This window comes from Juglans microcarpa x Juglans regia, chromosome 2D (assembly GCF_004785595.1).
Source record: "Juglans microcarpa x Juglans regia isolate MS1-56 chromosome 2D, Jm3101_v1.0, whole genome shotgun sequence".
In the NCBI taxonomy this organism is placed as follows: domain Eukaryota; kingdom Viridiplantae; phylum Streptophyta; class Magnoliopsida; order Fagales; family Juglandaceae; genus Juglans; species Juglans microcarpa x Juglans regia.
This window is the reverse complement of record NC_054596.1, coordinates 16,122,716-16,149,462: the sequence shown is the minus strand read 5'-3', so window position 1 is coordinate 16,149,462 and position 26,747 is coordinate 16,122,716. Positions and strand designations below refer to the sequence as shown.

General features: G+C 36.0%; 1 protein-coding gene and 1 long non-coding RNA gene across 4 annotated transcripts; one reads left to right on the top strand and one right to left on the bottom strand.

Annotated features, from left to right (window-relative positions):
- Positions 1–12,977: 12,977 nt before the first annotated feature.
- On the bottom strand, positions 12,978–13,767 carry LOC121250307. Its single transcript, XR_005937757.1, has 2 exons — positions 13,626–13,767; positions 12,978–13,128 (listed from the first exon to the last, which is right to left on the bottom strand). It is a non-coding gene; the product is annotated as an uncharacterized LOC121250307 (long non-coding RNA).
- Positions 13,768–14,721: 954 nt separating this feature from the next.
- Positions 14,722–25,918, top strand: LOC121250179 (transcriptional corepressor LEUNIG_HOMOLOG-like). Of its 3 annotated transcripts, none has more exons than XM_041149174.1 (18): positions 14,722–14,896; positions 15,467–15,548; positions 15,688–15,785; positions 16,025–16,134; positions 16,232–16,521; positions 16,697–16,751; positions 16,871–16,982; positions 18,484–18,533; positions 18,630–18,896; positions 22,145–22,201; positions 22,369–22,590; positions 22,900–23,038; positions 23,125–23,234; positions 23,645–23,794; positions 23,992–24,147; positions 24,308–24,424; positions 24,573–24,770; positions 25,507–25,918. In XM_041149174.1, the coding sequence occupies exons 2-18, from the start codon at positions 15,517–15,519 to the stop codon at positions 25,645–25,647; spliced, it is 2,304 nt and encodes a 767-aa protein (XP_041005108.1). In that variant the 5' UTR covers positions 14,722–14,896; positions 15,467–15,516; the 3' UTR covers positions 25,648–25,918. The 3 variants fall into 3 exon arrangements, with proteins under 3 accessions (XP_041005108.1, XP_041005106.1, XP_041005107.1); XM_041149172.1 differs by having other exon boundaries at positions 14,723–14,896; positions 16,697–16,772; XM_041149173.1 differs by lacking the exon at positions 14,722–14,896 and adding an exon at positions 14,983–15,001 and having other exon boundaries at positions 16,697–16,772.
- Positions 25,919–26,747: the final 829 nt, after the last annotated feature.

The following is a 26,747-nucleotide window of genomic DNA, read 5'->3' as shown; positions in this document are numbered from 1 at the left end:
TATCTTCAAATTCAGCTAGTATTAAGACTGATCCCAAGTCTTGGAGTTTTATGGTCTTCACCGAGCGCCAAATTTTCTTCATGGTTTGTTTGAAAGATTCCCTGTTATAGTGCCAGTCAGTCAATAGCTTAATTATCAAACACTTTTCGTCTCTGAGAATTGCATCTTGCAATAGATTCATCTCCACTTCAATTTCCTCTCATTCCTGCTCTATCATAGAGAGTTTGTCACAGAGCCTCTCTAGCTATTCCTCCATTGTGTACTAGTTCACCACTCAATGCTAACAAGGTTATTGGGGAAAAAACTCGACAAGATTTGGCTATGTAAGCCTCTGTACACTAACTGGAAAAAGACCTCTACTCTAAAAAGAACCCAGAGAGAGGAAATCCTATTTCCTTCCTTCCTATATAATTTTTAACTTCTTCTATATTTGAGCGAGAAATGATATATACACAAATGTGTAAGTTTGTGCAAGTCTTTTATAAAAAAGAGGACCCACCATAAAAAAAATAAAAAATAAAAATAAAAAAAAGCGTAAAAAATTCATTTTTTCTTGGTGGGGCTAAAAGGCTTGTATAAGAATTGTACATTTGGGATTTGTACATAATATTACTCATTACATTGAATTAATTGTTGGCTATTGAGTGCTTTTTAATGTTTGTTAGTTCTTTTATTTAAAAAAATATTTATTGATAACTTTGGTCAATGAATAATGTGATCTTAATTTCTTATTTTGCATTCAATAGACTCTTTCAAACTCCAAGTTATTTTAGTTTTTATTGCATTTTGTATTAATGATGGCTGCTCAATTATTTTGTTGTCATTGTCTTTTCATTCTAGTATACGAAGGTTTTATGTCTGGCGTTAAATTCTCATTGCTAGAATATATACAACCATGGTAATGTTAATAGTCTTCGAAATCTCTTTTACATGTCCTATTTCTTCTTTTTTTTTTGGGTAGGAAAGCACGTTTCATTAATAACAAGAGATTACAAAGAGTTATTGTGAAATCCCTATTTTTATGGGTTTTAAGTTATAATATTAGGTTAATTTATTATTTTTAATTAATTAGGTATATTGAGATTTTAATTTCTTTATTTATTATTTTATATTTGTGTTAGTAATTTTTGTAAATTTTATTGTATTATTATTTGGGCTGTGTGTATGTGTATTTTTTTGCTGTGGGCCATGTGTGTGTGTGTGTGTTGGTGACCCGGTTCCAGCCCAGCCCAGCAAGGGGCCCAGGCCTTGTGCGAAATGCGGCCCAGCCGTGCGGCTCGTGAGACTCAGCTCTCACTTTCCGAAACGACGCCGTTTTGGTCTGGGGCTAGGGCTCCATCGTTTCTCCCTTGCGCCGCTCGACTTCTTCCTTCTTCTTCTTATTTCCTCTTCTTCCTTCTTCTTCCTGCAACTTACTCTCCACGCAGCTGCTGCCGACGCCACTTCGAGACTTCAATCCGCAAGTCAGCCGCAAGCCGCCACCTCCACCTTGCTTCTTTCACTCCGTGTCTTTCGGTAGTGACTCCGAACCTTGCTGTCGAGCTGTCGATCCCCACGCCACCACCTCCTTCTTCCATAGCATCTCGGTGGCATTAGGCATGGGCTCCGAATGAGCTGTCGTCGCCACCTCTCCACACGTCCCCACGAATGCATCTCAGTCCTCCACGGCTTGATGCCGTTTTCATCATCTCCACCCGTGCGACACATAGCTCTTCAAAACCGCCATTGCTGGTCTATATATAGTCCACGGATTTCCTCAGATTTATTTTGGAGATCCTCATCCTCTTTCAAGCCATTTCACCTCTTTCTAATTGTGTGTTGATTTGTGAGTTTTGGGTTGAACCCGAGTGTTGTTTGGATTGAATCCGAGAGCTGCAAATCGGGTGATTCATGAGTTTGGGTAATTGAATCCGAGAGTTTCACATCTGAAATTGTGAGTTTGGGTGATTCGGGTGATTCATGAGTTTGGGTGTTTTAATCCGAAAGCTTTGAATTTTTGTTGTACTTGGTTTTGTTTAATTGAGGAAAAAATTATCTATTGAGTTGTTGTTGCTGTGTAATAAAAACCCAATTTTTGGGCACTGTTCCGTTGAGCCGCCGCCTTGATCATCGTCTTTGAGTGATCTTTAAGAAATACCCTTCATCGTGTGTATGTAATTTTCCATCAAAAATTCAAGTGATTTAAATTGACTTTATAACTGTTGTTCATTGTAAATTATTGAACTGTTGGTTTTGTTGGAAATTGGGCCTTGAGCCGTTGAAATGTTGGGCTTGTTAAAATTGGAGTTGTTGGATTTGAGCCTTGGGCCGGATTAATGAACTGGATTACGCGTGTATTGTGAAACTGTATAATTGTAAATGGAGGTTTATTTTTTGGTAAATGAAATATTTAATATTTATTCCAATAAACTGTTGCAATGTATATTTATCGTCTATAATAAATTGTGCTGTGATGTCATGTGGTCTGTTGAAATTGAGACTATTGTTATTAATGGCGTGGGTGCGTGTGTATCACGACCCCAAGCCTAGATGAGGCATTATCTCGGTGGAGCTCCTCTGGTCACTCGGGAGCGTAACAGACAGACGTGATGTCCTCTGAGTTGTTGCAGGGCGACGACGGGAACGGATGAGACGGTAACGCTCTCGTACCGATTCCGTGACCTTTGGCTGGCGAGATTAGAGGATGCTTGGCCATGTACGCGCTGGGTGCGGAACTGGGCATCGCTCGTTACGGAGTCTCATGCACGGACGTTACCCGTGACGTGACGAAGAGAGCCAGAGTGTGCAGACGGTCTATAGGGGAGACCGTGGTGCATGCGTAAATTCATAATAAATATATGATTGGGACAAAAATGGGATTTTTAGTGTAAGTATAAAAATGGTATTTTTGGAAAAATGAATGTGGATTGTTATTCTGTCCATATGGGAACACGTGTTTGTATAAATGTGTTTTAAATCACTTGGATGTTGTTTGGTTAATTACTTGCTGAGATGTCATAATCTCATAGTGGTGTTTACCCTATGGTTCCGTTTTATGGTGCCGTAGAGTTTGACGCAGAGCCCAAGTACGAACCTGAAGGATCGACTCCGCCAGAAGCTTAAGTCGCTGTTATGTTGTTCAGCGTTTTGGGACTTATTTCCTTATGTTATTTGTTTTCTTTAAATTATCTGACGGAAGACTATAAATATTTGTAAAGTTATTTTACTGCTTTTTGAACAATTCTGGTACTTAATAAAGAAAGACCCTTTTATTTTTTTCTTCGCTACGAATAATTTACTGTACATTTATTGTATGTTGTTCACACTTTGAGCATTGGTCGTTGGGGTGCGTGATCCGTGTGATCATCATCCCGGTGTCACGAACTCCACAAAAATAACACGTGGGGGTCGAGAGCGCCACAGTTATTATCAAGCCAAACTGCTTGGGATACCACATTTCAATATCCTCAACATTCCTGGCATAACAGGCAAGTCTATGAGCTGCTTCATTACCTACCCTATGAACATGTTGGACTTTGCAAATACTAAAGGACTTTATTAAACTCTGTGTTTCTTTTAGCAAGTTTCCAAGAATTGATAAAGAATTATCAGTTGCATGTAGCTCTTTAATCATCCTTAGGCAGTCACTTTCAAGAATGATCTTTGAAATGCCTCAATGTATACAAAATCGTAGTCCCTAAAACATAGATAGAAGCTCAATGATTTCAGGATCGACAACTTCATTCTCGACTTTACTAGCGGCCATGACAATGTCACCTTTCTCGTCTCTAAGTATAACTCCAATACCTACTTCATGTTGATTGAAGAGCATAGCTCCATCTACATTAAGTTTGAAATAATCCTGTGATGGTGGCTTCCAGCAGCATAGAGTTTTTAGGTTTGAAGATGGGGTAGCTTCTAGATCCTTGTGAAATTTCTGCAAAGATAAGGCATATGCAATCACATATCTAGGTTCATAACAGATTTTTTCATGTATCTGCTTGTTTTTTTCAAACCAGAATTCCCACGCAATTAAGAAAAATGTTGCCATCCATTGTCCATTTCTCCTTGGCATCAAAGCTAGTTCCAGTATACTCTGGTGTTCCTTAATGTCTTTCAATATAGTCAGATAGTTAGTAGATTAAAGCATGCAGAAGGTCCTCCAATATATTCTGGCATGAGCAACATGTATCTTCAACTTCAACATGTTTTTGCCTCAGGTTGTATTGGGTTGGTAAGCATTTCTACAAGCTCTCCATGCAAAGATCTTGACTTATGAGGAATTCTCATCTTCCACATCACTTTCCACAAGGGATTCTGTTAGTTGGAACTAGAGTTTTCTCCCTTATTCTCCTCCCATTTTCTTCTAAAGAATATGTAAGCACTCTTTACACTAAACCTCTCATTCTTTTCTTGGGTCCATATACATTTGTCTTCATTTTCTCCTTGACATATAATGATCTTTAGAATATTTGAATAAAGCTCTAACTTTTTCAATATTCCACCAATGCATATGATTATCAATGAGGGTAGCAACAGTATCATCCCAGTCCTCACCCTCCACCAAATTCAGCTCCTGTTGTAAAGCTTGATGTCCTAGAATCTAGGGATCTTTCCAAATCTTCACTTTTCTTCCATCTCCTACTCTCTTCTGACATCCCTGGAATGGATGTTTTTTGGCTTCCCATATCCCTGTCTAAGCATAAGAGGGATTAGTACCTAACTTAAAAGCAAATAAACCTGTTTTTGGAAAGTACTTCGATTTATAAATTCTTGGTAACATGGTATCTTATTCTTGCAAGATTCTCCACCCTTATTTAGCTAAGAGAGCCATGTTAAAAGTATTCAAATATTTGAAGCCTAATCTACCTCTGAACTTAGAATCACACATCATTTCCCAGCTGACTCGGTGTATCTTTCTCTTGTTTGATTTCTTGCCCCACCAAAATTGGGCCACCATACTTTCTAGCTCAGTACAAAGGTTGCCAAATAATTTAAAACAACTCATGGCATAAGTTGGAATAGAAAGTGTCACAACTTTTATTAGAACTTCCTTAACTCCTTGAGATAACTGCTTCTCTTTCTATGCCTGCAATTTTTGTCATACTCTATCTTTAATCTCATAGAAGGCTTGTGACTTTGATTTACCAACCATGGGTGGCCAAGATACTTCTCATACTGCTGCACATTGCTTCCTCCCCACATAGACAAAATTTCATGTTTGACCTCTTCTGTGACACTCTTACTAAACACACGGATGTTTTATCTCATTAATGTTTTGCCCCAATGCATGTTCATACTTATCCAATAGCTCTTGTATATTCCTATTTGTTGTAGAATCTGCCTAGCAAAAGATAACACTATCATTTGTAAACAAAAAATAATTTAGTCTAGGGGCCCTTCTATAGATTTGAATGCATGTCATAGCTTGATTATCAGCAGTTTCTTTAACAGACTAACAAGGCCCTCATTACAAAGTAAGAATAAATAAGGGGACAGTGGATCCCCTTGTCTCAATCCTCTACTTGGAATTATAGGACATTTTGGTTCTCCATTGATTAGTATTGAAAAAGAGACTGAGGTGACACACTTTATGATCAAGTGGGTCAGTTTTGAGTTAAAGCCTAAGTTATGCATAATCTGCTTCAAGAAATCTCATTCAACCCTGTCATAGGCTTTACTCATATATAATTTGAGGGACATATAACATTTTTTCCCATTCTCTTTTTTATTAAGGAATGAATGTGCTTGCATGCAATGATGGCATTGTCTGTTATTAGTCTACCAGGTACAAAAGCACTCTGGGACTCATAGATGATACTAGATAAAACCTGTTTCAGTCTATTAGCAATCACTTTTGAAATTAGTTTGTAAATTACATTGCATAGACTTATAGGATGAAAATCAACTACTTTCATAGGGGATTTTTTCTTAGGAATCAAAGTAATGAAAGTGTGATTTAGGAAACTCACCAATATTCAATGCATGAAGAACAACTGCAATGACAGATTTGCCAATGATATTCCAATGTCTTTGGAAAAAGATAGGGGCTATACCATAAGATCAAGGGGCCTTAGTAGAATGCATTTGCTTCAGTACCTATAGAACCTCATCCTTAGTGTAAATCTCAGATAATTCCTTATTCATCTGTCTAGTAACTCTCCTACCAATGTTTGCCACAGTATCCATCGAGCCCCTTTGATCAGAAGCTGAAAATAGGGCTTGAAAATAATCTATAATTAACTGTTTTATTTGCACTCCTTTCTAGTCCCCAAAATCATCTTGTAGCTTTGTAATATTGTTCTTTTTCCTTCCATGTGAGGCTTTTGTGTGGAAATATTTAGAATTCTAGCCCCTTGCTTGCAACACAGAGCCTTAGACCTCTGATGCCACATTATTTTCTCTCTTTCTAACCACTTTTGGACTTTTTCTCTTGCAGAAATATTGGCTACCAGATCAAAGCATTGATGGTCTGATTTTTGCAACTTTGTAAGCCTCATTCTTGCCTTGTGAGTATTGGTTTGAACATTTCCAAAGCTATTACTTCAATAATATGTGTGCAATCTTTCTCCCACACCCACATTGCTTCGAACCTAAATGGTTTTCTTTCTTTTCTAGCTTCATACACACCCTCGGTGTCAATCCATAAAGGAAGATGACCTGAATAGGCAGCAATTCCATGAGTAACAGGGTTGTTGGATAAAGTTGACAACATTGAGAGTTAGCTAAGAGTCTATCTAACCTCTTATTGATTCTTGATGTCCCCTCCCTTTTATTGCACCAAGTATATGGGGGATCCAACAAACTCCAAGTCCCTTAAATCAAGTCGTTTAGCACAACTCGAAAATCAAGCATTTGCTTCTTAGGTCTATCTCTACCACCCCATTTTTCAAAAAGATCCAATATTTCATTAAAAACGCCAAATACAAGCCAAGCTTTTTCATCTAACTGACACAGAGACCTAATCAAATTCCAAGTCTCAATTCTAACATGCAATATTAGGATGTCCATAAACACCCATTAGATACCATTCGTTTTTATTAGCATCATCAGTAACAATCAAAGAATAAATATGGGATTTTGAATAACTCAGAACAAACAAATTAATCTCTCATTTCCATATTAATGCAAGTCCATCAATTCTACCATCACAACCAACAACCAAACAGTTTGTATAACCTAAACGATACTTACAAGATTCCATATCGCGAGCCTTCAATTTTGTCTTTTGAATAAACAGAACGTTGAGAGCTTCCTTCTTGAAGAGGCCTCGAAGTGTACAAATTCCACGTGGGTTCCCAAGTCCACAAGAATTCCAACTTATAGGGGTGAAATAATTTCGGTTCAGGCTGGAAAAATCGACCTGACTAGACCAGACTAGACTGAAATTTGGTGTGGGCGATTTCGGTCCACAATGTATGGGACTGAAGTGGTTCAGTCCAGTCCCGGGGTCTGTAAGTTTTGGACTGGACCGAATCGAAACTGATCGATTGAAGTATTTATTTTTTAAAAATATAATATATTGTTTTTATATATTAATTATATAAGTTAATTATGGAATTTCCATTTTATCTATTATAATTGACCATATAAAATGTTAAATAATATATACTATCAATTAATAATATTGTATCATAAATCATATCATAATATATGTCTATACGTAATACATTCATGCATACTCTACTATTTATATTTAATTAGAGTAATTAGGTAATTCTTTTTTTAAATAAATAAGTTGCAAGCAAGTATGAATAATCTATGTACAATGAAATTATTTGATATTCATTAACCATATATAAAATATAGTACATTATTAATAATTATGTATACTAAAGAGTAAAGTTTAAGTTAGTAAGTAGTAATTGTCAACATCATAAATACAATTATAGTTAAATATTTTTTTAATGAGTTAGTTACATAATCCACATTAATAATTCACTTAATTTTAATTTTAGTAATTTAAATAATTTTTTAATTAATTTATTTGAAAAAAAATGGAACAAAATGAATAAAATAACAAAATAACTGGGCCGAACTAATAGCTAACGGTCTGGTCTGGTCCAATAAGGGTAAATTGATCCTAACCGAGCGGGACCGGACCAGACTGGATCAATTTACAACCCTACCAACTTAAAATTTTCATTGTTCCCAACATGGTTGTGACCATGGATGTCTCAATTTGCACCACCACAATGTGAGCCTCATTCAAATTATCTGCTTGTCTTTTCTGGGTTCTTCTATAGTCATCTTTAATCTTTGGAGCTGCCCGTTTCTTCCTAATGTTCTTCTTTTGATAATTGGTTTCCTCTTGGGCTTCCAATGTGACATTTTGGGTTTTTCTTCTCCATCGTCTACCCTCTAGTGGGCTTGGGTGTTTAAGTAGAGTGGTAATTAGGCTATCTTCTTAGTTCATAGCTTCTAGCTATGGGCCTGTCTCCAAAAGGCCCAGGCCCAACAAGCCATCCCCTACCATTGCCTTCATCGAAGACTCTACTTCCTTATTTTGAGTAGGCTTTGGCCGTTGATCATTGGTTACAATATCAGTAACGGTCAGCCCTGATTTCTTGCTTCCTTTATCCATCAGAGAGCTATCTCCCGCAGATTTTTCGGCTCTTGTTTGTGGGATTTTTCCTGAAACCATATTCATTTCAATATCTAATTCACCCCCAATTTCTATTATGTCCTTATTTTCCACCAAGTTTGATTCTTAACTTCTACTGCTCGCCGAAGTAGTGTTGCTCACCAGATTTGTTTGATCGACCACCTCTTCTGTGTACGTTTCTCCCATCCCTGCCTTCCAGCAGTCCCAGCATGAAACCATTGCCCATATGGAAATCCTTCAGACTTATAGTTCTCCTTTGAGTTCTGTCATTTCTCACATTCACGATGTCCATGTCCCAATTGTCCGTAGCAATAGCAGAAGTCTGGGAGTCTTTCATAGGTAAACTGAACCCAACATGGATCATTTGTACCTATAGTGATCTTTTTCTTTCTCAAGAGAGGTTTAGAGACATCAATACCTACACGCACATGCATAAATTCACCCCAATCCATTTCACCTTTCTTCGAATCCACTTTTTCAACTATTCCAATAGAATTTCCAATCAGGTTACCAATGTACTCATTTCGTGCCATTAGTGGCAGATCATATATCCGGATCTAGAATAGGGCTTCTGTTAAAAGAATTTGGTGAACCTGTTGCCTACCATTGAATTCCTTCACCAACACCAGTTGTTTGTCAAAGGACAAAGGGCCTTCACGTTGCACTCTATCCTTATCCCTTATATCTACAAATTCAACCAGTATTAACATTGAACCCAGATCACAAAATTCAATGGTCTTCACTGGTTGCCATATCTTCTTCATAGTTTTCTTGAAAGCTTCCTTGTTGTAGTGTCTGTCCGTAAGTAATTTTATTATAAAAAATTTACCACCTCTGGAAATGGCATCTTCTAATAAACTAGTCTCCACTTGGATCTCCTCTTGAATCTGTTCCATGAGAGATAGTTTCTCATAAAGCTTGCCCAACTCTTCCTCCATATTGTATCAAGAACACTCCATAGACAAAGACAAAGAAGCTTGTACTAAGATAGAGGAGATGACCTCTACTTGGGGGGAACCCAGAGAGGAAGATGTTAATACAAGGTTCTACCAGTTAGTTGACTACAAACAATACAACGTGTCCTATTCCTAAAAAGAAAAAACACTTTATGGTCTCTTGTATGTTTTCATTACTAGTTTCTCATAATTTCTTGCAGTTTTATTGAGGCTTTATTACATGGCAATTAGTAACGTATTTGGTAAGGTCACCTAGAGGGATTAACACTGATGATTGTTTTAAGAGTTTGACTGACTCACTATTTTGTGTAAGATATAGAGAAGATTTATATAGAAAAACAAAATAAGTGTTTATATACTTGTGAGAATTTTCCAAACAAGAGAGATGTGTTTTCTAGTAGAACTTTGGGAAACCACTTGTGCAGAGTTGATTTGAGTTATACGACGATTAGTTGAGTTATTATATCTTAGAGGAGATTTACTGCACCGATTCATTTGAAACTTTGTATATAATAGAGGACTTGAATCTCCTTAAAGAGAACGAGATATTTGTACTTTAGTCCAAACTAGTTTTACTTGAACTTTAATTTCATTGTAATTTTTTATTTTATTATTATATATTTCACCAACAACTAGTGTAACTCTAACTTTGTTAGGTCATTTCCTCTTCCTTCTCCAATTCCTTGCTTCCTAATTTTTCTCTTCTTCTATTGTGGTTCCATTAATTGAGTCACCTTTGGCCTGTCTAAACCCTCCATCACCCCTATACATAGGACCATTCACACTAGGGGTGTCTAGGGGGTGATAGAATTTTCGGTCCATCATTTTTCTTGGACCGGACTGGACCGAACATCCATAGAGGTCTGGCCCAATTATTTTGTTATTTTTTTCATCTTTTTTTTTTCAAATAAATTAATAAAAAATTTATTTAAATTACTAAATTAAAATTATGTGAATTATGTAAATAACTCATTAAAAAAATATTTTATTATAATTATATTTATGATGTTGATAATTACTACTTACTAACTTAGATTTTACTCTTTAGTACGCATAATCATTAATAATGTCATATATTTTATATATAATTAATGAATATCAAATAATCTCATTGTATATAGATTATTCATGCTTGCTTGCAACTTAGGTATTTAAAAAAAATTACCTAATTATTTTAATTAAGTGTATATAATAGAGTATGTATGAATATATAATGTATTAACTATTTATATATAATGACAAATTATCACATGATTTAAGATTTATTATTAATTGATAGCATATATTATTTTATATTTTATATGGTCAATAATAATAAATTAGATGAAAATTACATCATTAACTTATATAATTACAAAATAAAAATAATATATTAAATTATTAAAAATATTTTTAAAATATATATAGAAGTTCGGTCCAATCCGATCTAGTCTAGTCCAAATTTTTTCAGTTGAGATCGGTCGGTTTTTTTGGTCCGGACCGAACTCCTTACACTCCTAATTCACACAACCAGACGGACCTGAAAAACACCTTTATGACCCAACCTGAAAACGGCGAACTCCCGAATAGAGATTTCCAACCCCACTAGGGGGTGGGTTTTTTCTAAACAAGATTAACATTTTTAATTTTTAGTTTTTTAAATCCTTATTTTAAGTTTATTTGTATTTTTTTAAACAACGCATGTTGAACGATGAATTAGTGTTGGTGTTGGTGTTTCTGTGATGCTTCTAACAGTTTATTGATAGATTTCTAAGAACAATATGGAGTAATAAGTTCAATTATAAACACCGAGTAATTTGATTTTCAAACAAACCTCGTGATCTAATTTTGTATATAACAGAAACTTTTTTGCTTTTCCCTTTCTTACGTAACTGCTTAGTCAATGTGCACGTGCTGCCTAACAATGTCACAAGTCCAGGATGAGAATAATAATATCATCCAGTAATGCCAGATGGAATCGTAAGCTGCAGAAATATAGCACACTACTTTTAAAAAAAATAAATAAATATTAAATTTATATAAAAAAATTAATATTTTAATACCAAATCGCATTATATTTTAAAAGAAATGTGCTGTATTTGTACAATTCATAATTGTATTCAATATTATTCTTAATTTTTTTATTAAGTTTTGTTAGATTTTTGTGTCCCACATGCACCATCACCAGTACACGTGACCTTCATGTGGGCCCCCTTTACCACCACGTCCATCTTTGAAGCCGATTTGTGTTTTTCTTTCCCTTCCCTTTAATTTGTTTCAATTCCCTGACCATTGCGCAGCTCTTGCTGTACGTTCTGAGTTCATCATCCTTTGCATCAATGTTATCGAAGATTTGGCTTACAACCACCATGCTGAATAGACAGACAGACAGACAGACAGACAGGCGTGGAAGAATCATGGAACGTCCACCTCTTGCTATATAACCTTAACCCATGTCCTAGTACAGAATCCTTGTATTTTGGGCTATGGATGCTTATGCAGATTATCTTCGTCAGTGGGCTATCGTGCTTAGAAGCTTGACTTTATTCCTAATTCCAATCACACATAATGATTATATCCACTTAAAATAATCTACGTTATAATGTTTAATTAAGAAAAACTCTACTTACAACTAATTGGAAACCCCGCTTAACCGATTGCATAAAAAATTTTATTTTTTTCCTCTCTCATTTTGTTCCCTCTCTAATCTCTATCACTCTATCAGTTTTTTTCGTTCACTCATTTTTCTCTTTAGATTTTTTTTTCTTCTCCTCACTCTCTCATTTTCTCTTTACCCAACCATCGATATAGAGCCCTCTTCCTTCTCAATTTTCTTTAGTTTCAAACTCACACTCTCTCTCTTTTCATTCACTCATTCTCCCCTTCAGATTTCTTTTTATTCTCCCCACTCTCTCATTTTCTCTTTTCCCAACCATTGACATAGAGTCGTCTTCCTTTTCAAGTTTCTGAAGTTTCTGACACACACACACTCTCTCTCTTGATTTCTTCCCTTCCACTACCACCACCAATCAACCTCAATCCATGGCAAGCCACCACTCACAAAAGACCCAAACCCGCTACCAACTTCCATCACAGTGAAATTCAAGTAAAAAAACTTGTTCAAACAGTGAAATTGTCCCCATTACTCGACGAATGGCTTCGATCAGATTCTGGGCAAATGAAGAACAACGTCAAGCAAACCAAGAGTCAAAATTTTGAACAAAAATGTCTGCAAACTGGTTCTCTTTTGCATTGCTTCATGGTTCCGTGAGGAGATTTTGGGGAAGCTAAAGTAAAACACGCACCATTTGCGTCCTCTAGGGTTTCATGGTGGTTGCTGGGGTTGTCTTGCACAGGATCATCCTCCACCACATCGAGAGCTCACTTCTGTGTCGGCATTGCTTCTGTTCCAAGCAAAATTCTGAGAATATTGAAACAAGTTGCTAAATGGTAGTGGAATCGGTGGTTACTGTGGTTATAGAGAGTCAGAAGAAGATAGAGATGAAGGTGGAACAGTGTGGTTACAGAGGACTTGACCAGAGAGAGACAGAGAGAGAGACGGAGAGGTAGAAAGGCTGCGAAGCTCGTGGAATTACCAATAAACATTCACTAAGGTATTATTTTTCTCATGAGTTTATTGTCCTACTCTGAATGTTGGGTTCTAATTGTTTCCTAATCTGATATGATTTTGGGTGGATTATGTTTTTTCTTGTAGTATTGCTGAAGGGTCTCATCCGTCTGTTTCCCAAGAGCAAAGGCTTTGGTTGAAGCATGATATGATTTGTGGTTTTTAAGTTTGAAGAACCTATTGATTTTCAGTTTTAGTTCTATGTAACGTTTAAACCTGAGTTCAATGACGGGAGTATGAATTTTTTTGCTTCAAATGTTTGAAGATCATTTACAAATTATCATTTTCTGTTTGTTGCCATTGTTTTTCGTTCTCGTCTGTTAGATTTATCTCAAGTAATGGAATACTTCTAATTGAGTCTTTAAAAAAAAAAAAAAAGAGCTATTTGAGAGAGTCGAGGTTGCCGGAACACTCTGCAAAGAAGGACGACTAGGTGATGAAGGGCAGATACGGAGTCCATCTTGTAAGAGAGAAGCACTAAATAAGTTTCTAATTTTTTCATTGACAGATGGAAAAAGAAAAGGGAGAGAGAAAGAGGGAGGAAGAAAGGGATAAAGTGAGACCCAATTTGTCAGCTGGTTACACAAAGGTTGTATATGCCGATTGTATGTAGCATTCCTGGTCTAATTAAATATGGCAAGATTTAAAATGTAAAATAGCATTACAAGTAATTCTATATACAATCGTAAAGTGCGTAAACGTCGCGTAATCGCTTTAAAAAATAGTGGAGTCTACTATTAAAAAATTAATTTTTTTCATATGGGTCCTATATTTTATTCACATTTTTCAAAACGATTACGCGACGATTGCACAATTCACAGTTGTAAATATCTTTTTTCTATCAATAATAAAAGAAAATGGTTAAATGAATGATTAATAGTCGGTTGATTGAGGATATACCCTCACACCATTGGCATATCATATTGAGACCAATAATTATAAACTAGTTTATGTTATATATGTTCTTCGAAAAGAAGTTTATGTTATATAAAAACACGAACGCATCTTCCACACTAACTTGAAAGTAGGACTCTTCCATTTTAGTCGAGGGTAATGTTATTTTTTATTTTTAGTTACAAACTAATGACTTTTTAAACGATTATTTAAAATATAATACATATATGATTGAAAACAATAAAATTAGGATGAATAATATTATTTTTCTCGAATGACTTGTATATTTTCTCATTTCTAATCAAATAAAAGGGAAAAAAATGTGAAATCCCGAACTTTCCCATAATTCGAGTATCGATTAAGCACCGAACACCTTAACCCACAGCTCCCCTGACCCCTCCACGTTAAACATTATATACCTTTCCTTCGTGGCAAGATTAGCGCGTGTTTGGATATAAGAAGTATTTTATTTTATTTTATAATTATAATTTTTTTAATTTTTATATAAAATATAATAAATAATTTAATTTTTTAAAATAATATTAATATTAAAAAATAATATTTTAATAATATTTTATAAAATTTTTATCTTAATTTATTGTACAAACCGCAACACAAATAACCGCTCAACTTTATAAAACCCCGAGCCGAGTCAAATCTCACTCACTCCGAGCCTCAGCCTTGCGCCCTTTATAAATAAAGCCTCCCCCATAAATATCTCCCTGTTGCGTTGCCCCGATTCCCGTATACTTTTTCTCTCAGTGTTAAAAGCTCCAGCTGTTCTGCTTCATCCACACTCCACTAAATTCCGTCACTTTCTCGAGAAGAAGTAAATTTTAGCCTGTCGAGACCATTGTAAGAGTATTAACAATTCGTATTATTTATATGTTATGTAACCATTTATGGTTTTTAGATCACTGTTTCTGTGCGGAATGCACAATCTATTTCTGGGAAGAGCAGGTTTTAAATTTCTTTGGCACTTGAATTTTGTTTAATTTCAGTTTCTTTTGTTTGCGTCAGTTCAAGTAAGGCTTTTGTGAGGTGGAGATCCTGTGGATATTGTTGTAGGCTTTGATCCTTTCCACTGTTATGGTTTTTGCGTTCAATTTGAATTGGCGAGTTTGAATCCTGCGATCTAGTTCCTGAATTTTGCTGTGTTTGTTTGTAGAGAAAGCTTTAGAAGCAAGAGGAAAATAACTTTGAAGTGCTTACTTTATTCTCTTATGTGAAAACACAGATGGTTCGGTTCAATTCAGCCATATAATGGCTCAAGACAAAATTGAACTGATACTGTTGAGACAACAAAAGATATAATGTTTGCGGCTTTTTTCTACTGTTTTTTCGGGAACCAATTGGACCATTTGTGGTTTTATTTATTCTGGAATTATGTTGAATGATCTGATGGTATGGATGGCTCAATTGCAGGGACTAACGGAGGTTATTTGTAATTATTTGTTCGGTATTTGAAATAAAACATGGCACAGAGTAATTGGGAAGCCGACAAGATGTATGTATACTGTTTGTATGTTTTCACGGTATTCAATTTGCTGATTCGTCTTTGGGTTTTGTTCTTGTAGTTTTAATGGTTTGGAGTAATCATAGCTCTGAAAAGTTATGTTTGCCTTGCTTTGCTTATCTTGCTGTAGGCTCGATGTTTACATTCATGATTATTTGTTGAAAAGAAAATTGCATGCTTCTGCAAAAGCTTTTATGACTGAAGGGAAAGTTGCCACAGATCCCGTAGGTATGTTGAAAGCTCATTCTTGTCAAAACCTTAGTTTGACTACCGATGTAATAGGTTGTCATGCTGTTGTAAATTTGTTGATCCACGCTGCTTGCTAATGATGACACTATTGTGGTTCATTTGATTGTTAGTAAAATCACGGTTTACATTATAACTTACCCATTCCAAAATAAAAGTTGTGGTCTATATTAGTAAGGAAGAGAGTGATCTGGTTTTTAAGTTTAATTGTGGATGTGCAGCAATTGATGCTCCTGGAGGATTTCTCTTTGAATGGTGGTCTGTCTTTTGGGACATATTCATTGCAAGGACAAATGAGAAGCATTCTGAGCCTGCTGCTGCTTACATTGAGGTGTTCTGCATTATGTAGATTGCTTGGATTTGTTTGTTTGTTTCTTTTTGTTTTTGGCTTTTCAATGCTTTTTATGTTTTTATTTCATTAATCTTAGGCCCAGCAAATTAAGTCAAGGGAGCAACAACAACTGCAAATGCAGCAATTGCAACTCATGCAACAGCGCAATGCACAGCTACAACGCAGAGATCCTAATCATCCTGCTATTGGCAGTTCTATGAATGCTATGAACTCTGAAGGAATGATGGGGCAGCCATCAGCCAGCATATTGGCCATGAAAATGTATGAGGAACGTATGAAACACCCTCATTCAATGGATTCAGAAACACCCCCAGCACTTGATACAAATAGGATGGCACTTCTCAAATCAGCAACCAATCATCCTGGGTAAATTTTTTTCACTTGCATGTATGCATGTATATATGTACATTCACGCATGCATGTAAATGCATATATATATATATATATATATATATATATATATATATCTACCAGATCTCTAATTCTCCCTTTCTGCATGGTTGGATGGCTCCTACATCTGTGGTTATTGTTGTTGATTCAGCCAGTTGGTACAAGGTACTTCTGGGAACATGTCTGCAGCTTTGCAACAAATCCAGGCACGAAGTCCTTTAACAACTGTAACTACTCAGACTATATGCTCTAGTTACATTTGGCTCTCCTTCCCCCCTCCCTTTATCCCAAGACATGCTGAGGGTTTTATATATGGAGTTTGTAGGACATCAAAAGTGAGGTTAGTTTGGGTGCAAGCCAAAAAAGCTTGCCAATGGATCCTTCATCAGTTTATGGACAAGCCATTTTTCAGTCAAAATCTGGAGTAGGTGGTGCAGGTATGGTTTCCTGGCCCTCTATGAACTGAAACGGTCTATACCATAGCCTCATTGTCACACTTTTCATATTAGTGAATGAAATGTCATTCTCATTGCCCCCTCTCTCCAAGGGAACTCATTGGGCTTGTATTAGTGACACCATTTAGGAATACCCTACCAACCTGGCTTTGGTACTTTCTATTCCAAATCAGTAATTGAGACCCCAATGACATCTTAGAAAGGAGGGATTGATTAAACTTGAAAGGAAGCATTTTTGGAGACATAGTTTAAGGCTATAATGTAAACAAAATCATGTTTAGAAAGTAGATATCACTCGTGATAAGACCAAATTGAATTTGGCTAAATTATGAGTATGCCTTATTATGGGATATTATGGTAACATTTAGCAGCTATGATTTGGTTCATCTTAATCGTGTCAGTATTTCAGGTTTGATGTTGTCCTTTTCTAATTTCTAACAAAAAGACATTCCTACGTCAAAAATCTATGTATAATATAAAAGCTACCCTTGGGTGCAAACAATCTCTAGGGGTTGGCTCAAGTGGTAAAGGCCTTGGGCTTGGGGATATGCTCCTCCTAGGTCTAAGGTTCAAACCCCCTTGGGTGCAAACAATCTCTAGGAGCCATCGGATTGGGGGATTTTTCCCTTGAATTACCTGAGGTGTACTTGCAGGAAACTCCTTGCCGAGGGCCTGTGCACCCATGGGATTAGTCAGGACGCTGTTCCTGGATACCCGGTGCCAATAAAAAAAATATAAAAGCTACCCTCATTGTGACATATTTTGAGATAATTAGTATACCAAGTTCTAACTCATAACCTGCATCTTCTAGCAATCCTCATTTCGGGTAATATCACTTTAAAAATAAGTTTTAAGATTGATAGTTTAGTCAATAGCTTCTATGTTAGTCTTTAAAAGTGAATTCTCATCAGCCCAAGATGATGCAACTAGAAGGCCCTTACTTTGTCTCTAAAATATAAGGGGAACTATTTATGAAAGAGTGAATGCCTAGTTTTTTATTACCTAGTGGATAAACTGTTGCATCCATGTATCTTGGTATTATTGAAGCACATATATGGAGATGAGATGCAAATATGATACAGTTTTACTTTACATTGAAATTGTTGATTCTATGGTTGTGAGATGTAATCAATATTGTGCAATTTTGTGTGCGCACCTGTGTGTTTGCTTTAATTTTATGTGTGTGCCCATTTTCTCTTAATGTTGGTATTAGAAACTAGAAAACAGTCATTAGAGAGATTCAATTTTAGCAAATATTTCCAATGATCTGGACTTTCTTTGTAAGACTTCCTCTGTCCATATTTTCTTTCGGAGTATCTTTAAAGTCCCTCACCCACATATGTTAACTTTATGAATATTTTAAGAGGAGGCTTACTTGACTGTCATTATAATTGGGAATTGGTTAGGAAACTTTCTGAAGTCATGATTGAAATAATCATCATTTTAAAGTTTCCCTATGTTGTTCTTTCCCTGCTTCCTTCAGGATTGAATCAAGGCATCACTGGTCTTCCGCTAAAGGGTTGGCCTTTAACTGTAAGTTGTAAATGGTGTTCTGTATGTTGCACATTCTAGTCTTCCATTTAGTATGAATTTTGGGCTATTCCTTGAATGTTGCCAAGTTGTATTTAGGGAATTGACCAGCTACGACCAAGTTTAGGTGTACAAGTACAGAAACCTAATCTACCAACTCAAAGTCAGTTTCTTCTAGCATCACAACAACAGCAGGTCATGGCACAGGCTCAGGCACAAAGCAACCTTGGAAATTCATCTAACTATGGAGATATGGATCCACGTCGATTTTGTGGACTGCCTAGGGGTAGCTTGAATGCAAAAGATGGTCAATCCACAAGAAATGATGGGTCTATATGCTCTCCAGCGCAAGCAAGTTCACCAAAGGTTAGAATACTTTACTAAATCAGATGCAAACTTATGTAGATTAGCATTCACTACATGCACAAAAACATGAACACAAAGGATATTGGTACAATCGACTCTAAGCTCTTCTCTTCTAAAATATTTATACATAATTGTTATCTTTTTATTTTTGGAGCTTTTCCTCTGGGCAGTTCTCTTTCCACAGTTTATGATAACATCTCTAATTACAAAGGGAATATGTGCAAGCTTTTGATGCTATTTAGCATCTGCACTACATTGTATGTGATATGATAACCTTGAATAACTTGATCTAGAATATGTAGACTTTTCATGTTACGACTTAGGGATGCACGTTACGACTTAGGGATGCACTAGTCTCATCTATACCAAAAAATCATGAGGCAAAGTTACAATTGGAACTCTAAGGGGATGCTTGGGGAATGAGATGAGATGAGAAATCTGTTAATAGTAGTGAAATGGTTTGAGTTATGATATTTTATTGGGTTTTGGGAAAGGAGAGAGAAAAAGTTGAATAAAAATATTATAAAGTTAAAATATTGTTAAAATATAATATTTTAATATTATATTTGTTTTTAGATTTAAGAAAGTTGAATTGTTTTTTTGTGTTTTGTTTGGAAGTTTGGGAAAGTTGTAATAATTAGATGAAAAAGTTGAATAAAGTGTTTGTGTTTAAGTGATGTTTGGGAATGAGATGAGATAAGATGAAATGAAATGAGATGTGATGAGATGAAATGGAATGAGATGAAACCTCTTCCAAACAACCCCTTAATAATATTTTAAAGCCCAGTTCCATCTAATGAACATTCAGTGTGAGAATTAGCACCCATTGCAACACCTTCATAATCCACCCACCTAATGTGGGACTTAACGCATCTATGATAATCCCAGGTTTCACAATCTACTCTACCCAAATCTTTGATGTGCTTGTCAAGGCTCTCATTACGTAGTGCCTTGATACCACATTATATGATGAACTAGGGATCTGCTAGTCTCATCTATGTTATATTCCAAAAAGATTAATCAAAGTTAATTGGAGTTCTCTGGAATATTATAAATGCTTTTTTAATAAAAAAAATCTTATAAATGTTAGTTCTATCTAGTAAATATCCAATGTGTGATTTAGCACTTGTGCAACACCTTCACGATCTACTCTCCCAATGTGTGACCTTACACGTTCATGACAAGCCGGAGTATCACTTGTCACCCATCAATTGTTTTTAAAGCCTTAAGGATTATAAAAGTAAACTTGCTTCTATAATGGCCAGAAGGGATAAATTTGATTTTGGAACTTGGAACTGTACAGTCCAGGGCATAGTTGATTTTTTTACTACCATATTTTTCTAATCTAGATGTTTCTTAATAATAAATTCAATATTTTTGTAGTTTTGGTAATTTTCTTTATTAAGTAGGTTGTACATTTGGCTTTATTTATGCAAAGAAAAACGTTTAGAGTTAGTTGTTTTTTATTGGAGTTAGTTATCATCTCTTTGTGAAAATTTAGCAGAAAGGAACGTTTTTCTCAGCAAATGTAAATGTTATATATAGGTAAAGGAGACCAAAAGGGTGGGAATGACTCCCAGATATAATAAATTACCAAATATACGTCATATTGTCTAATTTGCCTATTGGGTTTGTTTGTTAGGAGTAGAAGCTGAAGCCTGAGTGCAGACCCTGATTTATTTTTGAACTAATTTGTATTGGTTTTTTCACTACTAGGAAGAGGTAGTTAGAGCATTAAGTCCAAAATTTAGCTAGAATCTAAACTTTTGGCTATAGCATCAATTTTTGGCTAGGTGAATCCATATTAGACTAGCCATCGTAAAGTCAAAATAATAATATTATATTATATTATTTTAATAATATTTGACAATTTTTTTTTTTTATATTTTGCAAATACACTTCATATATTAATTAATAATTTCATTTTAATTAGAGAATTCTTCCTCATCCTGAAACCAATTACGAACTAATATACAAGAAATCCTAGGCAAAACCCAACAGCTCCCAGAACAACAACTATTCGAACCCATAAACTGGAATCAAATGCTTGTAGAACAAAAGCATCCCAAGACCAACCATTGGTTTCCAACAGACACCAATAAACCGAACTATATTTACATGCTTCAATGTGGCCAGCATCATAACTTCCTGTTGAAATTGTTGCTCCATCAGCTGTGCCTTTTCTGGATCATTTTCTGGCCTCTCCAAGATCTTGATAGCAACATGCTCACCAAACTCTAGTAAATGATACCTTTTTCTCCCCCAAGAACCAAAACCAACAAATAATCAAAAGTTCAATAATTTTTCTTCGTTTTTATTGGCAACCAAATCGAAAGATCAAATATTTCCATAACAACGAGAAAATAAAATGAAAAATAAGCTAAGAATCAGGGGAACAAAAGGGACGTAAGCTTACCTAAACCAAAGCAGCTCGGAATATGGTTTTGCAAGGAGAGACAGAGAGAGAGATTTTAACAGAAGAGGAAGAAAAACGGAGAGAAGATGGAGATAATCGATCGAGGAAGAGGAGGGACGAACGAGGGAATACGCGGGTTTGAAGAGAGAGAAAAGAATGAGGGAACGAGTAAATCATAAAATAATATTTTATTTTATGCGAACAGTGACTCGCCAATATTGGCTAGTCTTCTGTTTTTACTATAGCTCAAGTCTTGAGCTTTGGAGCATTGGCTAGTCCAATGTGGAAGCTTTTTGTCACATATAGCGAAAGTTTAGACTTGTATTGGCATTTGGCTAGTCCAATGCCAATGCTCTTACAACCAAAAAGATAAATCTATATTTGCAAGCTCTATATGCGTGGGTGCCTACACACACCCATGTGTGAGCGAGAGAGAGAAAGAGAGGAAAGTGAGATCACATAGGAAATTTCTGAGTGGATCAATAATTTAATTGATTCTGTAATGCAAGGGTGTGTGCCTATTCTAGTGCGTGCATATAAGGCACTTCCATCCATGTTTCTTGTGTTTAAATGTTCATTCAAATATAGAAGATTATGAATGTACCAATTATCCCATCCAAAACAAAAACAGAGAAAATAAGTATTCATATGTCTGTATGTCTGTGTACTTGTGTACGCGTAACCATACTAGCTCTCTTTCATGCAGATTATATTGTATTCTAGATTTTCTGAATTGTGTCATCAGTGTCCATATGAAGCAGTTTAGTATTTTCAACTTCACTTAGTTGTCTGTGTAAATAGTCTTTCTGAGCCTTTGGTGGGCATTCAACAGATGAAGATGGGCCAGATGCAACATTCTTCATCTCAACAGCAGGACCAATTGCAACAGGTTATAATTAATTTTTCAGATTATGCAGATAAGTAGATATCTTAGATATCTTATTCTTCTTCTGTAATCTATTTCCCGGGAATATACTGTTTACAATTCAAAGGATTCCTGCTGCCACATTTTCAATTAGAAGACTTGTGCCATTACTTTTTTGTTTTTGGCTGCAGAATTTCAGAAAAAGAAAACAGCATTCTTCTTCTGGAGCTGCGAACAGTACTGGTACAGGAAATACGGTTGGCCCTTCTCCTAGTTCTCCACCATCCACCCACACACCTGGCGATGGAATAACAACAGCAAGTAGCATCCAGCATGTTAACAGCGTGCCTAAAAGCTTGATGATGTATGGTCCTGAGGGGACGGCAGGCCTTGCGTCATCTTCTAATCTGCTTGTATGTTGATATTAAGCTTGTGGTTTAACCTATTTTAGAGCCATTCAGCAGACATCTTATTCATCAATTTAGTTAAGATATATGGTAGATATGGTGTCTTAATCTCTAAGTGTACAAGTAACTTATCTGTTATTGTTTCACAATAAATATATGCAATCTTCTTGGAAATCATCTTCAATTGAGCTCTCATATAAACAGATGTTTGAGCATTGAGTTTGTAGAGATGTATCTGCCATATAGGTACCATAACATAGAAGCCAAATAGAGTGGAATATTAGTATGCTTCTGAGAAAGTTATTTTTATTTCAGGAAGATATGGAACGATTTGGAGATGTCAGTGCTTTAGATGATAATGTGGAGTCATTTCTGTCTCATGATGGAGATGGAGGGAACTTATATGGGACGTTGAAGCAAAGTCCAACTGAGCACCAAAAAGAGTCTTCTAAAGGTAACTCATCATCATATTGCGTCCATGAAGGCTTGTGGCAATTGATTTGCTCTGCAAGGTACCTATGGCCACATTCTGTGTTTCAGGTTTTACCTTCAGTGAAGTTGGTTGCATACGGACAAGAAACAGCATGGTTACTTGCTGTCATTTTTCTTCAGATGGGAAGTTGCTTGCTAGTGCTGGACATGACAAGAAGGTATATTTCCTTTTGGAGTAAGGAGAAAATGCCACTTTTGAGGAACTCTTATGACATTGTGGGAATTATATTTTCTTACCATTTTTGGTACACAAGAACACCAATGAATTATATAACAACTATAATGTCACTTTGTTGATAGCCAACCACTGACCTCAGACTTGGAGGTCACACAGGAAGAACCATTTATATGCCATTTAAACCAACAGGTCTATATCAATGATGGCTACCTGTTTCTGTTGCGATCAATGATATTCTTTTGTTTACTTGTAAAAAATTGAGATTCTTTTGCTTTGCATTTTATTATTTGTTCTCAATTAGTTTAGCCACTCTTTCACATTGGCATAAACAATATAACGGAAGTAAAGAAAGAATAAATTCAAGTATATTTACATTGCTGTATGTATTAGGTTGTCCTCTGGAACATGGACACACTAAAAACAGAAGGCACCCCTGAAGAACACAAATCAGTGATTACAGATGTTCGTTTTAGGCCGAATTCGTCTCAGCTGGCTACAACTTCAGTGGATAAGTCTGTGCGATTATGGGATGCAGCAAATGTAATGTCACCTTCTTTCTCTTCCACCTAAAACGTGGGTTTTGGTTTAATATTAATTTGCAACATTTTTCTAGACTTCAGAGGCATTTCTTTCCATGTGCTCTGTGTTTTTCTGATAATATGTATTCTCATTCAATAAGTTGTATATTCAATTTCTACTCTACTCCCAAGATTAACTTACAAGAGATATCCTGGCAGCCAAGCTATTGTCTGCAAGCATATAATGCACACGCTTCAGCTGTTATGTCCCTTGATTTCCACCCAAAGAAGACTGATCTGTTCTGTTTCTGTGATAATAACAATGAAATACACTATTGGAACATTAATACATTCTCCCGCACTCATGTCTCCAAGGTTGGTTCTTTCTTTCCACTTTTGGTCCATATTCAATGTTAAAGCTGCACTGAAGTTATCTATTAGTTCTAATCTTCCGTCGTTTGCTTTTTTTTTTTTGTTTTTTTTTATAAGTAAAAAACGAGGGGTGCAACATCTAATCTTCCATTGTTTGGTATAGGGAGGTATGGCACAAGTGAGATTTCAACCAAGAATTGGACAGTTGTTGGCAGCAGCTTCAGATAAAGTGGTGTCCATCTTTGATGTCGAAACTGACAGGCAAACATACTCATTCCAGGTAAGGGATGTGTGGTTGCTGACAAGTATCGGCTGAGACTGACTAACTGACACAACCTCTTGAGATGTTGATTGTGTCAATTCTTTTGGTAGCACCTGGTTTATTTATTTATTTATTTTTTTATTTAAATCCTCCATCTTCCTCATAGGGACATTCGGAAATGGTAAATTATATTTGCTGGGATGCAAATGGAGATTACTTGGCATCTGTTAGTCAGAACTTGGTGAAGATTTGGTCATTAGCCTCGGGAGAGTGCGTTCAGGAGCTCGGCTCTAATGGGAATCAGTTCTACTCTTGTGTCTTTCACCCTAGTTATTCAACTCTCTTGGTCATTGGAGGAATCTCGGTAATTCCTAGTACTCTTCATGGGGTAAATTTTTAGAAAATAAAATAACTTGGGTTGATGCCAAGTGTCTACTGGTAAAGCTGTGTGCATGATTTTGTTTGGAAAATGATTAACTTGCAACTATTTTATAACTCAATTTTGAATAGAGGGTAGTTATGTAAAACTGAGATTATTTATAATCAAGTGGCACAACTACACAGACTAGTGTAAAACAAGTTGTAAAATAGTTGTAGGAGTATCATTATCATGTTTTTTTCCTCGCATCAAAGGTTTCATTCCATTACCGCCAGTCCTCAGATCGTAATGAGGAGGTTGCTACCCTAATCCTTTATAGACAGTTTTATGTTGCTAAGATTGGCCCAGCCCTAATGCCCAATCCCATTCCACCCGTTTACCACCGAAACATTGGTTTCGGGAGGTGGGGATTAGTTTAATAAAATGTATATTTTTATCCCTATGCAACCTTCACACTAACTCTGCTCAGGTGTTTGTAATCCCTTGGAAATGGAAGTAATACCATGCACATGAGTTTTTATTGCACTTCACTTCGACTGCAATATGCTTCTTGGTTCTTTTTGTCTCCTTGCTATGAATTTATTCTTGTGACGAAGTGATTCCGCCTTCTAGTTTTGTAAAAATGCATGCATAGTCATATGGAACGGAGCTTTCATGATTCAAGTAAGGTTAATTTATTGCTATTTGTGTTTTGCAAACCGTACTGGGTGATGGGATGCAGTCATTGGAGTTATGGAACATGGCTGAGAACAAAAGCATGACAATTTCAGCACACGAGAACATCATCTCGGCTTTGGCACAGTCAGTCACCGGAATGGTTGCCTCAGCAAGTCATGACAACACTGTGAAGCTATGGAAATAGCTCCCAACTAGTCTCAAATATTTCGGAGCTTGTGGCATCGCTTTCAATCCTCCACAAAAATCTTGGGAAACCGAATAGCAGCAGCAAGCATGTTTAATCAGACACCATTGGAATTGTTATGTGTTCCAATTCCCAAATATGTTTTAAGTTAAACGTGCTAATTTTGTAATTCGAATATTAAATGTTATTCTGCTTGGAATGAGGTGAAAATCGAGGAGCTATATGTATATCAACTGAATTCTGATATTTTTATTCGGTTGCTTTTGCTTTTTGGGCCCGAGTTTTGTAACTTGAGTTTATTCGACTAATCACAAGTCCAAGTAGACACAGTGATTAACAGTCTTAAAGAGCCCAACCTCTTTAATAATTAATATTCTTTAAAGAGGTAACTCTCAACCCCCTACCCTAGAGTGACCGCACAATAAGAGTGTGCATCTTGCTGCATGTACATCCTCTCCATTAGGGCTGCAACCCAAGCAACCCGTTAAGAATTTGAGTCCGACCCGACCCGAACCGTCTTTATGATATCAACAGACGGAATCGACCTGACCCGCACATTCCTGATCAAGTCAACCCGTGTTTTTTTTCTTTTAATAATCAGATTCAATTTCAAATACTAGCGTCGAGCGATATACAAATACCAGCGATTGGCAATTCCTTTACACAATTTTCATATAGAAAACCCTTTGTCTCTGCAAATGCCACAAGGCAATGCGACCTTTCTCTGCACCAAAACCCACCAAAATAGGACACAGCAAATGCCAAACCAAAGAGACATGTTAAAAAATAATAATAATAATAATAAAATTTTGGAGAAGGTAGCGTCACTTTTGTGTTTACCCGTATGTTCACAGTGGCTTTGGTATCATTTTTTTTTCTTTTCGTTTTTGAGGCATTTATTCAAATGGTTGGAGTCACAGTTTTTCATGAGTAATTTTTTCTTTTTGGTCGGTAACTTTTCATGAGTAGTTTGATGAGGATAAATTCACCTAACCCAGATTTTTCCTTCAAATCTTAGAAAAAATTCGTACCTTTAACCGATTTGCAAGGCATCTTTAACCTTTGCGCTTGATTTCTTTGAGCCAACAAATCTAGTCAAC

What these genes read in the sequence shown, in the direction of transcription:
- LOC121250179 (XM_041149172.1), top strand. Translation starts at nt 15,517, where the DNA reads ATGGCACAGAGTAATTGGGAAGCCGACAAGAT. An exon ending in AATTGGGAAGCCGACAAGAT is followed by an intron (nt 15,549 to 15,687) that starts GTATGTATACTG and finishes ATCTTGCTGTAG; the next exon opens with GCTCGATGTTTACATTCATG. An exon ending in AGTTGCCACAGATCCCGTAG is followed by an intron (nt 15,786 to 16,024) that starts GTATGTTGAAAG and finishes GTGGATGTGCAG; the next exon opens with CAATTGATGCTCCTGGAGGA.